General features: G+C 31.2%; 2 protein-coding genes across 4 annotated transcripts in view; one reads left to right on the top strand and one right to left on the bottom strand.

Annotated features, from left to right (window-relative positions):
- Positions 1 to 9497, bottom strand: part of LOC111685789 (blastoderm-specific protein 25D) — a 14725-nt gene extending 5228 nt beyond the window's left edge. For 2 of the 3 annotated variants that reach the window (XM_046952373.1, XM_023448070.2), the window contains exons 1-5: positions 8557 to 9497; positions 2386 to 2832; positions 1579 to 1674; positions 467 to 840; positions 1 to 394 (exon numbers count right to left, since the gene is read on the bottom strand). The exon at positions 1 to 394 is cut by the window's left edge and continues 1024 nt beyond it. In XM_046952373.1, the coding sequence (XP_046808329.1) occupies positions 1 to 394; positions 467 to 840; positions 1579 to 1674; positions 2386 to 2832; positions 8557 to 8881 (1636 nt within the window). In that variant the 5' untranslated portion in view covers positions 8882 to 9497. The remainder of the gene's footprint in view (positions 395 to 466; positions 841 to 1578; positions 1675 to 2385; positions 2833 to 8556) is intronic. The other variant, XM_023448068.2, reaches the window with a different exon arrangement.
- Positions 9498 to 10299: 802 nt separating this feature from the next.
- Positions 10300 to 14403, top strand: part of LOC111685776 (putative mediator of RNA polymerase II transcription subunit 26) — an 8184-nt gene continuing 4080 nt past the window's right edge. The window contains exons 1-3 of the mRNA XM_046947653.1: positions 10300 to 11594; positions 11731 to 13074; positions 13150 to 14048. Coding sequence (XP_046803609.1) covers positions 10665 to 11594; positions 11731 to 13074; positions 13150 to 14048 — 3173 coding nt within the window. The 5' untranslated portion in view covers positions 10300 to 10664. The remainder of the gene's footprint in view (positions 11595 to 11730; positions 13075 to 13149; positions 14049 to 14403) is intronic.

Raw genomic sequence — 14403 nt, forward strand, 5'->3', positions numbered from 1 at the left:
TTTTATCTCTTAGATTGCAATTTTCCACCTGTAAAGTGGATACCTTCTCCACTAAACGTAAAACCTCTTCATCATCATTCGACTTATCGAATTGTTGTTTACGTCTTTCACAATGATTCGTTTCATCCATTTCGGTTAGTTCACGCTGCAATTCAATATTCTTTTCCAATAGTTCAGTTATTTGTTTTTGCATTTTTTGTTTTTCTCCCTCCAAATCTTCATTCTCTCTGCGCACTAGTTCTAGTTCGGTTTTTATTTTGATTTCTTCTTGTTCAAATATTTTGAGTTTCGATTCTAGGCGGGTATTAAGATTACACCAGTTTTCACGATCATTAGCTAAGCGTGCTGTTAAATCGCGTACAACACCAGCATGTCTTTGTTCTAAAAGGCGTATCTGCAAAGTTAATGATTAGCACAAAAGTTAATATTTTTGTTTTTAGCTTAAAGTTTTTAAAGAAATATGTACCTCTTTTTTAGTGGCATCCTCTAAAGAAGCATGCCGTTCATCTATTTCAGCAGCTAGCAAAGATATACGTCTATTAGCATCTTTATTATCTGCTCTTAGTTTGGCATTTTCATCACGCAGTTGTTTGGAAAATTGCCTTAAACTACCAAGTTCTTCGGTTTGTAACACTAGACAGGCTTTCATTAAAGCCATTTGTGGTTCATCTTCAAGATTTGAGATTTCCTCTTCCATTACCTTGTTCAGTTGTGCTATATTGATTTCATCATTATCAAAGCCTAAAGCTAATAGTATACCACGACCATTGGGTATTGCAGCACGTTCCCATATATCTAGTATACTGTTTATGGGTAATGTTTCCATTAAACCTGGTGATTCTATTCAATTTAAAAAAAGAGAAAAAGTTGAAAAAAATTTTCAAAATTTTTATTTAATGTTTCTGTAAACAAAATATATTTAAAGAAAAAGATAAAGGGAGTGACTAAAAAACCACAATTTCAAGAGTTAGATTTGGAGACAAAACAAAAAAGAGAGAAATAAAATCTTAAGTTTTGTAAGTATTTTTATGAGTTAAAGTTAAACAAATTGTTGTTGTAATAGAGCCAATTAAACTTGGTCTTATATCTCTTTAAACAGGCATAAGTTTGTAAAAACTATTTCTTATATAGCAAGAAAGCTGGAGATATCTTTACCAAACTTAACTAAACAATTTGAATTAACTTTAAGCTCAAATAAATACCAATTAATTTTGTTTGAAAAGAAAAACTTAAAAGAACTTATTACGCTAAAACCAAAATGTACAAAAAAAAAAAAGAAAAAAACTAAAAAAGATAAATGTATGAAAAAGATATTCTAAATGTAAATTTTGTTTAAGTGCTTTGAGAAAGTAAAATAATAGTAGGTAGGAGGATAAGCTACTGAAATAGGGTGCCAAATTTGATGTTTTTTGTTAAAACTACAACTAGCCACTCTTAAAACAAGAGCGTGCATTTTGTTTTATACCACCAGCCGTTTTTTATTTTAAAATGAACAAATTTTATTATTAATTTTTTTTTAAATTTTTCTTTATAAATCAATGCCAAATAATTTTTGATTTAGTTGAAAAGAAAACAAACCTTTAGCCAAATATCCAGTTTTAAAATGACTTTTGCTTAACTCCCAGTCATAGGAACTCCAAACAGCGTGCATGGCAGATGTAAGATTTTTCAAACCTATATTTTAGATATTTATTTTTTTTAGATACGATGAAGTTGATAGGTGTATATATAACGATTGTTTAGAGATGAAAGACTAAAACAAAACTAATCAACTTAAGAGAAATGCAAAAGCATAATTTACAATCATAACGTAGCAGTAACAACATTATAATACTATAATTATGCATAAAAAACATAAACGGTGGCTAAATATACATATATGTATGTATTAAGAATAACTATTATGATGAATGAGTATAAAATTCAAATTCAATTGCAGCATTTGGTTACGCTTTTTAATGCCTTAAATAAGCCAACCGTGGTGTAGTTGTAACATGACTTACATGAGCTTAAGTCTTAATATATGTTGGTTTAAAGTGAATTTGTTTAAAAATGAAGCAGTAAGTAAGTAAGTTAATGGCAATAAATATTTAAGTGCAAGTTTCTTTTCTTTTTGTTTTAAATATAATAATGAAGACATAGATTTTGACATTTAAACCTTTTGAAAAAAAGCCTAAACTATCCTTTTAATTAAAAAGTTAATTCAAAAACTAATTCCACATTAAGAATTCGATAGAATATTTGAAAGAGTTTAGTGTAAAGTGTAAGCGTAAAAAAATTCAAGTTTTAAACAAAAGCTTTAATGTTTTTTTGTTTGTTTTGAAGAAAGAAAGAAATAAATAGGACGGACACAATTACTTAAGATAAACAAAAAAAAATACATACCTAAAGATTCTACACTGCTGCTGAGAGTATTTTTAGTTATTGGTACTAGAGAATCTTTAACTAAACTTCCTTTGTTAGCTACCAATTTAGGTTTATTAGTATTGAATAGATTTCTTTGGGCCGGTAAAGAAGCACATCTTTTCAATTTACTTTCTGTTAGGCCAGAAGTAGCACAACGTCTTCTTGAACCGGGTATATCGGTTTGTGAAGTAGATCTTTTAACTTCATGTGTACTGCAGGCTCTGTGAGAATCTTGTTCTTCATTGGAATCATCAGAATCAGAGGCAGTTTGTTCATTGGATATTCTTTGTGTTGTCTGTGGTCGTGAACGACGACCATACTTTTTAGTGCCCACCACCAGTTTGGGTGAAACTTCACGATCTGGTGATTCGGGCGGACTGTCAACAATAAAGGTTTCTTGTTGTTCCGATATGATTAAAGCACGTTCTGTAAAATATTAAACAAAAATTTAATATATAATTATTTTCAATCATACTTTTTTTTTTAGTTGCAAACATATAACTTACGAAATTCTCTAGCCAATTGATCCATAGTAGGATCAATATAGTTTTTAGCTTTTCTATAAAAGAATCTAGTGCCCATGTTAAATTTTTTTTGGTTTTTAATTCACGATTTTTCAAAAATCTTTTTCTACAATCACAGTGTATGTCTTTTAGACAACTGATGGTTATATGACAATTTTCCAAACTATTTATACTATTTAAAACTCATCTCACTAGCTCAGGTACTAATAATTTGTATAAACTACTAAACACAGGATTATCTTTAGCGTTTTCCCAGAATTACATTTTTGCAAATATGACGGCATATGTAAATTTTTTTAAAGTGGGCTTATACTTTAATTCAGGTAACAAAATTATAATAAACATTTATACCTAGCTACAGTCAGGTGTTTCCAATCGTAAAAGATTAAGCGTTAAGTTAAGGATAAGAAAGGTCTAATTAGTTAATAACTAAAGGTAAAGATAACATATGTTAAGAGATAACACACATAATTGACCAGAAGCTGCTAAAAAAGGCCCATTAATTTTCCTTTTAAAATAAAAAAAAAAAAAAACAATTTTATTGACAAAAGTAAGCTGTGAAAACGTGTGATCTCACATATTTTTCATTAAAAATCAATTTTTATATTAAGAACATTAAAACGGCTATAGATCCTTAAATAACGCTCCAATCGACAAAACAATGAAAATCTGTGATCACTCATATTTTATATGAAAAATCGATATTTATATGAAAAACCTAAAATTGGCTGTAGATCCTTAAAAAACGCTCCAATCGACAAAACAATGGAAATCTGTGATCTCTTATAATTTACATGAAAAATCGATATTTATATTAAAAACCTAAAATTAGCTCTAGATCCTTAAATAACGCTCCAATCGACAAAACAATGAAAATCCGTGATCACTCATATTTTACATGAAAAATCATTATTTATATGTAAAACCTAAAATTGGCTATAGATACTTAAATAATGCTCCAATCGACAAAACTATGAAAATCTGTGATCACTTATATTTTACATGAGAAATCGATATTTATATGAAAATCCTAAAATTGGCTGTAGATCGTTAAATAACGGTCCAATCGACACAACAATGAAAATCTGTGATCACTCGTATTTTTCATTCAAAATAAATTTTTATATCAAGAACATAAAAACGGCTATAGATCCTTAAATAACGCTCCAATCGACAAAACAATGGAAATCCGTGATCACTTATATTTTACATGAAAAATCGATATTTATATGAAAACCCTAAAATCGGCTGTAGATCCTTAAATAACGCTCCAATCGACAAAACAACGAAAATCTGTGATCACTCATATTTTATATGTAAAATCGACATTTTATATGAAAAACCTAAAATCGGCTATAGATCCTTAAATAACGCTCCAATCGACAAAACAATGAAAATCTGTGATCACTAATATTTTATATGAAAAATCGATAATTATATGAGAAACCTAAAATCGGCTGTAGATCCTTAAATAACGCTCCAATCGACAAAACAATGAAATTCTGTGATCACTCATATTTAATATGAAAAATCGACACTTTTTATATAAAAAACCTAAAACCGGCTGTAGATCCTTAAATAACGCTCCAATCGACAAAATAATGAAAATCTGTGATCACTTACATTTTACATGAAAAATCGACATTTTATATGAAAAACCTAAAATCGGCTGTAGATCCTTAAATAACGCTCCAATCGACAAAACAATGAAAATCTGTGATCACTCATATTTAACATGAAAAATCAATATTTGTATGAAAAACCTAAAATCGACTATAGATCCTTAAATAACGCTCCAATCGACAAAACAATGAAAATCTGTGATCACTTATATTTTACATGAAAAATCGATATTCAAATGAAAAACCTAAAATCGGCTGTAGATCCTTAAATAACGCTCCAACCGACAAAACAATGAAAATCTGTGATCACTAATATTTTATATGAAAAATCGATATTCAAATGAAAAACCTAAAATTGGCTGTAGATCCTTAAATAACGCTCCAATCGACAAAATAATGAAAATCTGTGATCACTCATATTTAATATGAAAAATCGACATTTTATATAAAAAATCTAAAACCGGGTGTAGATCCTTAAATAACGCTCCAATCGACAAAATAATGAAAATCGGTGATCACTTATGTTTTACATGAAAAATCGACATTTTATATGAAAAACCTAAAATCGGCTGTAGATCCTTAAATAACGCTCCAATCGATAAAACAATGAAAATCTGTGATCACTCATATTTAATATGAAAAATCGACATTTTATATAAAAAACCTAAAACCGGCTGTAGATCCTTAAATAACGCTCCAATCGACAAAATAATGAAAATCTGTGATCACTTATATTTTATATGAAAAATCAACATTTTATATGAAAAACCTAAAATCGTCTGTAGATCCTTAAATAACGCTCCAATCGACAAAACAATGAAAATCTGTGATCACTCATACTTAACATGAAAAATCAATATTTATATGAAAAACCTAAAATCGACTATAGATCCTTAAATAACGCTTCAATCGACAAAACAATGAAAATCTGTGATCACTTATATTTTACATGAAAAATCGACATTTTATATGAAAAACCTAAAATCGGCTATAGATCCTTAAACAACGCTCCAATCGACAAAACAATGAAAATCTGTGATCACTAATATTTTATATGAAAAATCGATATTCAAATGAAAAACTTAAAATCGGCTGTAGATCCTTAAATAACGCTCCAATCGACAAAATAATGAAAATCTGTGATCACTCATATTTAATATGAAAAATCGACATTTTATATAAAAAACCTAAAACCGGCTGTAGATCCTTAAATAACGCTCCAATCGACAAAATAATGAAAATCGGTGATCACTTATATTTTACATGATAAATCGACATTTTATATGAAAAACCTAAAATCGGCTGTAGATCCTTAAATAACGCTCCAATCGACAAAACAATGAAAATCGGCTGTAGATCCTTAAATAACGCTCCAATCGATAAAACAATGAAAATCCGTGATCACTCATATTTAATATGAAAAATCGACATTTTATATAAAAAACCTAAAACTGTAGAACCTAAAGCTGTAGATCCTTAAATAACGCTCCAATCGACAAAATAATGAAAATCTGTGATCACTTATATTTTATATGAAAAATCGACATTTTATATGAAAAACCTAAAATCGGCTGTAGATCCTTAAATAACGCTCCAATCGACAAAACAATGAAAATCTGTGATCACTTATGTTTTATATGAAAAATCGACATTTTATATGAAAAACCTAAAATCGGCTGTTGATTCTTAAATAACGCTCCAATCGACAAAACAATGAAAATCTGTGATCACTTATATTTTATATGAAAAATCGATATTCAAATGAAAAACCTAAAATCGGCTGTAGATCCTTAAATAACGCTCCAATCGACAAAACAATGAAAATCTGTGATCACTCATATTTAACATGAAAAATCGATATTTATATGAAAAATCTAAAATCGACTATAGGTCCTTAAATAACGATCCAATTGACAAAACAATGAAAATCTGTGATCACTTATATTTTATATGAAAAATCGACATTTTATATGAAAAACCTAAAATCGGCTGTAGATCCTTATATAACGCTCCAATCGACAAAACAATGAAAATCTGTGATCACTTATATTTTATATAAAAAATCGATATTCAAATGAAAAACCTAAAATCGGCTGTAGATCCTTAAATAACGCTCCAATCGACAAAATAATGAAAATCTGTGATCACTTATGTTTTATATGAAAAACCGACATTTTATATGAAAAACCTAAAATCGGCTGTTGATTCTTAAATAACGCTCCAATCGACAAAACAATGAAAATCTGTGATCACTCATATTTAACATGAAAAATCGATATTTATATGAAAAATCTAAAATCGACTATAGGTCCTTAAATAACGATCCAATTGACAAAACAATGAAAATCTGTGATCACTTATATTTTATATGAAAAATCGATATTCAAATGAAAAACCTAAAATTGGCTGTAGATCCTTAAAAAACGCTCCAATCGACAAAGCAATGAAAATCTGTGATCACTTATATTTTATATGAAAAATCGATATTTTATATGAAAAACCTAAAATTGGCTGTAGATCCTTAAACAACGCTCCAATCGACAAAACAACGAAAATATGTGATTACTTATATTTTCCTTGAAAAATCGATATTTATATGAAAAACCTAAAATCGGCTGTAGATCCTTAAATAACGCTCCAATCGACAAAACAATGAAAATCTGTGATCACTTATATTTTACATGAAAAATCGACATTTTATATGAAAAACCTAAAATTGGCTGTAGATCCTTAAACAACGCTCCAATCGACAAAGCAACGAAAATCTGTGATCACTCATATTTTATATGAAAAATCGATATTTATATGAAAAACCTAAAATCGGCTGTAGATCCTTAAATAACGCTCCAATCGACAAAACAATGAAAATCTGTGATCACTCATATTTTATATGAAAAATCGATATTTATATGAAAAACCTAAAATTGGCTGTAGATCCTTAAAAAACGCTCTAATCGACAAAACAATGAAAATCTGTGATCACTCATATTTTATACGAAAAATCGATAATTATATGAGAAACCTAAAATCGGCTATATATATGATCACTCATATTTTATATGAAAAATCCATATTTATATGAAAAACCTAAAAACGGCTGTAGATCCTTAAATAGCGCTCCAATCGACAAAACAATGAAAATCTGTCATCACTCATATTTTACATGAAAAATCGACATTTATATGAAAAACTTAAATTTTTCTGTAGATCCTTAAATAACGCTCCAATCGACAAAACAATGAAAATCTGTGATCACTCATATTTTATATGAAAAATCGATATTTATATGAAAAACCTAAAATCGGCTGTAAAACCTTAAATAACGCTCCAATCGACAGAACAATGAAAATCTGTAATCACTTATATTTTACATAAAAAATCGATATTTATATGAAAAACCTAAAATTGGCTGTAGATCCTTAAATAATGCTCCAATCGACAAAACAACGAAAATCTGTGATCACCTTATATGAAACACCTAAAATTGGCTGTAGATCCTAATCTTAAACCTCCACACTATAGCGGCGTAGGGTATACAAATAACTTGTACTTTCTTTAGGTAAAACAAGACATGTGTATGTTGCACCTCTTTTGTCAGTTATTTAATAAAAAAGCTTAGGTGTGGTAGGTATAAGATCGTTACTTGGATTTTCTGATGTCATTAACGTTATCATTCTAAATTATTCGCTAATGAATTTTTTGCATAAAAATAATTCATTGTATAAGCTTTAAAACTATTATTTAATTAGTTTATAAGACCTCTATTAATAGGAACACTTGAAAACAGATACATTTCCTCTCCCCTGTATTGACAAGAAAACCTAAAGACACTGAAACTAAATAATAATAAAATCAGAATTTTATGGCTAACACATTAGGCGTTCTTAAGTGTTTTTGTATAATATAAAAAATATTCTTATCTTACATGTTAATATCAATTTATTTCTTATTGATTAATATTTTGACGTAATTTAGAAAAAAAGCAAATAAGACGACCTGCTTACCTCCACTTGATTTATCCACACTGTTCTGGTTGTCTTTTGCAATTTGTTCTTTTCTTCGTTCTCCTGTAATATCACTGGTATTTGCACCATCGATTTCGGTGCCTAAAAAGTTCAATAAAGCTTCCTTAAAGTTTTCAAAGGTAACATGTGATGTGCGTCCTTCCCGGGCTAAATTTTCTATAAGCACTGCACCTTTATCACGTAATTCTAGTTGGGCACACAAACGTCTGAGGGAATTTTCGTCCAAGAAACCACACTGATTTGTATCGCAACTCTGGAACATTTGATATAACTTGTATTCATAGGGATCGGCTGAAAATTCCATTTTATTTTCTAATTAGCTAAAATACTGTCTCGTCTTCTTTTTGTTGTTTTTTTTTTAATTTTTATTAACAATTTTGTGGGGAAATCAATAAAATTTACAATATGTTTTTGTTTTCTTTTCGGCTTCTCTGCCGAAAAACGTGCTCGCTGCTTTCTTACTTGCTGCAGCTCAGCAATTTTTGCTGACTTTGACACACAAACACGTATAAAGCTTATGGGGACAATTTTGCTGAGATACCCCGACTTTAAGTAGAATATTTAGTTCATATAAAAAAACTGATTTGCTGAGACGCTGCTGTCCTAAGCACTGCTTGCAGAGATGCCGGCGATAGTGGTGATGATGATGACCCCACACATATACGATATTTAAAATTATGATGGTTTTGTGTCAATTATTATTATGTTTTTTAGATTTGTTGTAAAACTTATTTTCACACTTTTATTTGAGATTTTTACACTAGAAACGAGCACCTTGTGGGGAAAATACACTTTGCATCCAATTAGCAAATTTACTAAAATTAATTTAAATTAAAGAAAAAATAAAACAAGAAAACTAATTTTTGTTGTGTCTACTTTTTTGTTCAATTATTGTATATGCATGTGTGTGTATACTTTTGGGCTCTTCTTCATTATTCTGTTTTTCCTGCGCTTTTTTCTCCAAAACTCTCCACTAAAAAATACAACTCTGTCAATGATTGCAACGAAATTGTGAGAAGATAGGGTTGACAAGATATTTAATTTATTAATATTATATCTTAAAGAATTAAGTTTTTTAAGCTTTTGAAAAGCTTTCAAGCGAATTTAAAAGTTTTTTTAGTTAGGATTTTTATGCAAATTTGAGAATTTCTTTTCTCCATATAAGCAAAACATATACATAAACTGGAAAATCTAATAGGATTTCCAATGATCTTTAATTTTTTGCACAAAATTAATTAATTTTTTTTCAATAACGGTAAATATATTCTCATGAAACATAATTTTGAAGTTCGTTATACATTTTGATTATAAAAGTAGTATGAAAATTACAGAAAATTTAAATTGTTTTGCATTTCTTGCTTAAGCTTTATTGGGCGCTTGAACTAATCAAAAACAACCTTCGAGGATTATTTTAATTAAATCCCTAAGTCTATACCTTAAGGTTAGCACTTAATGGGTATTTACTTCATCATTTAAAAATCTTTGAAATAATTTGAACTGTGTTTTATTATGAAAATATTAAAAACAGTAGACAGACAATAGTGGTATAAATATTATTGCAACAAAATTTTTTATACAAAAACTAATTTTTAGTTAAAAAGAACAAACAAATAATAAATTTTGCCACAACTAGTGTTGTTTTTCTTCTTATATACTTAGCCGCCCCTAAAACATTTAACGCCGTCACTACAACGCGCCAAAGATTTCGACATTTCTCTTTACTCTTCTTGTTCATAGTGGAGATTTTTTAGATGAGGAAGAAATAATATTTTCTTTGGTTTTTTTGGTTAAAAAATATTTGTTGTTTTAATTTAAATGCAATGAATGCAATTTTTGATAAAATTTTTTGAAAATTAATGTGTTTTGCTTGAGATTAAACCTAAAGCAAAGAAAGCCGATCACAACAAGAACTCGAAAATACCTTTGTGCAGTGTGTGTGTTGTAAATCTGACGCGCTATTGATGTTCCTGCGGAACAATTCTGATTGACGCAAGCATCTTGGAGTTTTATTTTTTGCATAAGTGAGGTGATTTTCTGAAAATCTCTTCTAGAGTGCAAAAAAACAAAGATAAACTTCAAAATTTGAAATGAATTCGATCATTAGACATTCTGTGCCTGCCGATCAGATGCACAGTTTCCTCAAGGACAAGCAGGCGTGGGAGAATGCCATAGCCTTGTATCAGGGTCCCGACCCATTAGATCATTGGTGGAACTATATATGTTGGTATGAAAACCATGGCCATGGTGATCCAGATAATAAATTTCGTGAAACATTGGAAAGGTGTTTAACGCTCTATGAGCACAGTGACTATTATAAGTTGGACGTGCGTATGGTGCGTCTGTGGTTAAAGTACATTGATATGCAAAGCAATCCACTGCATTTCTATCAAGTTTTACATCAAAGAGGTGTGGGCAAACAAGTGGCCTGTTTCTATATTGGCTGGGCAACTTATTACGAGTCTATTAATGCCTTTAAAGAAGCTGAAGCTGTATATATTCTGGCCTTTCAGGAAAAAGCCCAACCTTATGCAGAATTACATCATGGTCACAGCAAATTAATGTATAACAAAACTATGCATGCTCAGGCCCAACAACAACAACAATTGCTGCATCCTCAGCATGCTGCTTATCAAACAACTACTGCGACCAACAATGCTGGAACTCCTACGGCTAATCCCAATGTTGGTAATATGGAAATACATCAACAACAACAACAGCAGCAATATCGTCAACAAGTTTCCTATCATCATTCTGCAAATCATCAAACGCAACAACAGCAACAACAAATGGCTCATCCAACCACTTCACACCACCAATATAATCAACATCCTGCTGCTGCTGCTCAACAACAACAGCAACAGCTTCAAACACATGGATATCATAACCTACCGAACCATAATCATTATCCACCACAACATCAAAATATTCAGGATGCCCCACATCATCAGCAAGTCCATCCTCAGGCGCAAATACAAACGGCAGCAAATGTCCATCAGCATAAAGAATCTAATGAGCAGGTGAATTTATTTGTGTTTTTTGAAATATTTCAGGCTTACATTGTTAGCATAGCACTAATTCATTTTATAATTAAAAATTTAGTGCTAATTTCTAGCATAAAATACATCAAAATAACGTTAACATGTTCTTTTTCAGGTTGCTGCAACTCCTGCTTACAATACGCAACAAAAAATTGTACATAATACCCACCAACAACAGCAACATAATGTCAATGCCCAGCACATACAACAGCAACAAGTTGCTGTTGTTCATCCACAGCCGCAAACACAATCTCGGCAAGAAAATGCTAGCTATAGTGTTCCCGTAGAACAACAATTGCCTGCAGCAACGGCAAGCATGAGTCGCCAACAATATGAAAGAGCTGTAGAGGCTTCTAGCAAACGTAATGTAGTGCAAAATGCTCCACAAGTAAATAGCAGTAGCACAAACATACTAGTGGCAGGTATAAGACTGCCTAGAAAATTTGCTACATACTGTCGAAACAATCATGAAACTTGGCAACCGGCACTATTCCTGGAGGAACCAGATGATCCCCAAAAGGTCTGTCACTATGCGAAATCTTTAGTTTATCCTCCAGATTTGGGTGTAGAATTTAGTCCCGAAGAGATAAAAGCCAGACATTGTAAATATAAAATGGAGGTGGTGAAACAAGAGTATAACCCACAACAAAATTATCAAGCACAACAGCACGGAGAGCAAGAACAGACCAATAGAGAAGCCCAAAGTAGTGGAACACAAGCCCAACAGAATCTTAATGTACAAGTGCAGGAGATTGGTTCGATTAAAACGGAAACCACCACCACAACAACAACAAATGCAGCCAAGTACCAGCAAACGCAACAATATTATGTACAACAACAACAACAGCAGCAACAATTGCATCATATTAACAATAATCATTTATATTACCAGCAACAGCAGCAACATGAAAATCAATTGTATCAACAAGAACAACAACCTCAAACACAACTAGATCCTCAGCAACAACAACGACAGCAATTGCAAACGCAGCAGCAACAACAACAACAATATCATGTGAATCATTATGAACAACAAAGGTATCAACAACGTCAACATGAGCACCAACAAGAGCAGCAGCAATACACTAAAGTTGAAGAAGAGGAAACTGAAGGAGATCAAGAAGATGAGGATGAAGACAATCAGGATACAGAAGATGAACAACAACAATATAACCAACAACTTCCTCAACAGCATCCAAACTATCAATATCACCATCATAATCAACAACAACAACCATCAGCACAACAACATCTTAACAATTTAGATAACGAAGGTGATTTAGAAGATCAAATCGAAGCCTCAACAATACGTTTCAGTATGCATACGCCCAATAAAGGATCTCAAAATAAAACATTGAAAATTAAATTTAAAAAAGAAAGACCCACGGCTGTTGGTGATACTCCCAATGGCAATAATAACTATAGTGCCTATACTATAGAGCGTATATATCAGCCAGAGGTAAAGTATAATATAATATTTCTACCAGCGCTATTTATTTCAATTGTTTTCTTTTTCTTATTTTTTTAAATTTAGCTTGAATCACCTTCGATGGCTGAAAATGTCCTTAAACGCAATGGCAACAATAATAGTTTTCATCCCTATATTTCTTCCACACCAAAGACCTCAACTAAACGCCAGAAAACGAAATTGAAAAAACCTTCCAATAAATTCCACATGTTGGGCTCCACAAATAGTAATTCTTCCTCTGCGGAAAATGGCCATGCCACTCTTAACAACAGCTATATGATGGAAAAAACACTTACAGCCACCTCGGAAAATAAAACACACCACCAACATCAATTGGAACGTTCTGTGCAGAATGCCACCTTTAACGATAATGCCAATTATTCATTCTCTTCAGCGGTCGCTTTAGACAACTCCAACTGTTCGCTTAGCAATGCAGTGGGTCGCCTTAATTTCCGTGATGCTACCGCTTTAAATAATTCCACTTTAAATCAAACTCATGTTGCCGATATTTCCACCTATCAGGAGAATTCATATTTCTCAACTCAAAATGATGTCGAAGCTAAGGAGCGTCGTTTAGCTAAAGCTTTGGAAACAATCGAACGTCATATGGCCAAAGAGGCTATCGATCCATTCAGCAGTGAATTGTGTCGTGCTTTCCTAACGAAACTCGATTTTCCCGGCGCCAATGGAGAGGCTCATGATAATTATAAAATAATACAGACCCCATTACCTAAAATCGCCAATACACGTCAATTGAATTTATCGGATGGCATACAGTTTAACATCGACAAAGAAATCGGTCGCGGTTCATACGGTTCAGTGTATAAAGCAACTGATGTGGCCACGGGAGCTGTGGTTGCTTTGAAATTCCAAAAGCCAGCAAATACTTGGGAAATTTATATATGTGATCAGGTGAGTTATAATTTAGAAACCGAAACATCTCATAAACTTCGACCTAACTTTATGTAAGAAAAATAATATGGGCATTTCCACCGAAAAGTCTTCTTTATCTAGAATAATTAATAGAAAGTCTTACTTTAAAAATGAAATTTTAATTAAATTGATAAAATAACTATCTCTATAGCTATATCTTAGCTATTAAAATAGCTAATATGTGAAAAGTTCCACTCTTTGTAAAGAAACTTTGATTTGTTTAATTTGTGCAAATTCGATCATCCCAATCGAAGTTAGGTCACTTGAAACGAAACTGCCCATAAGTAAATTCATCTATCTATCTATCTATCTATCTATCTATCTATCTATCTATCTATCTATCTATCTATCTATCTATCTATCTATCCATCTATCTATCTATCTATC

The sequence above is a fragment of the Lucilia cuprina genome, chromosome 2, assembly GCF_022045245.1.
Source record: "Lucilia cuprina isolate Lc7/37 chromosome 2, ASM2204524v1, whole genome shotgun sequence".
Classification (NCBI taxonomy): Eukaryota; Metazoa; Arthropoda; class Insecta; order Diptera; family Calliphoridae; genus Lucilia; species Lucilia cuprina.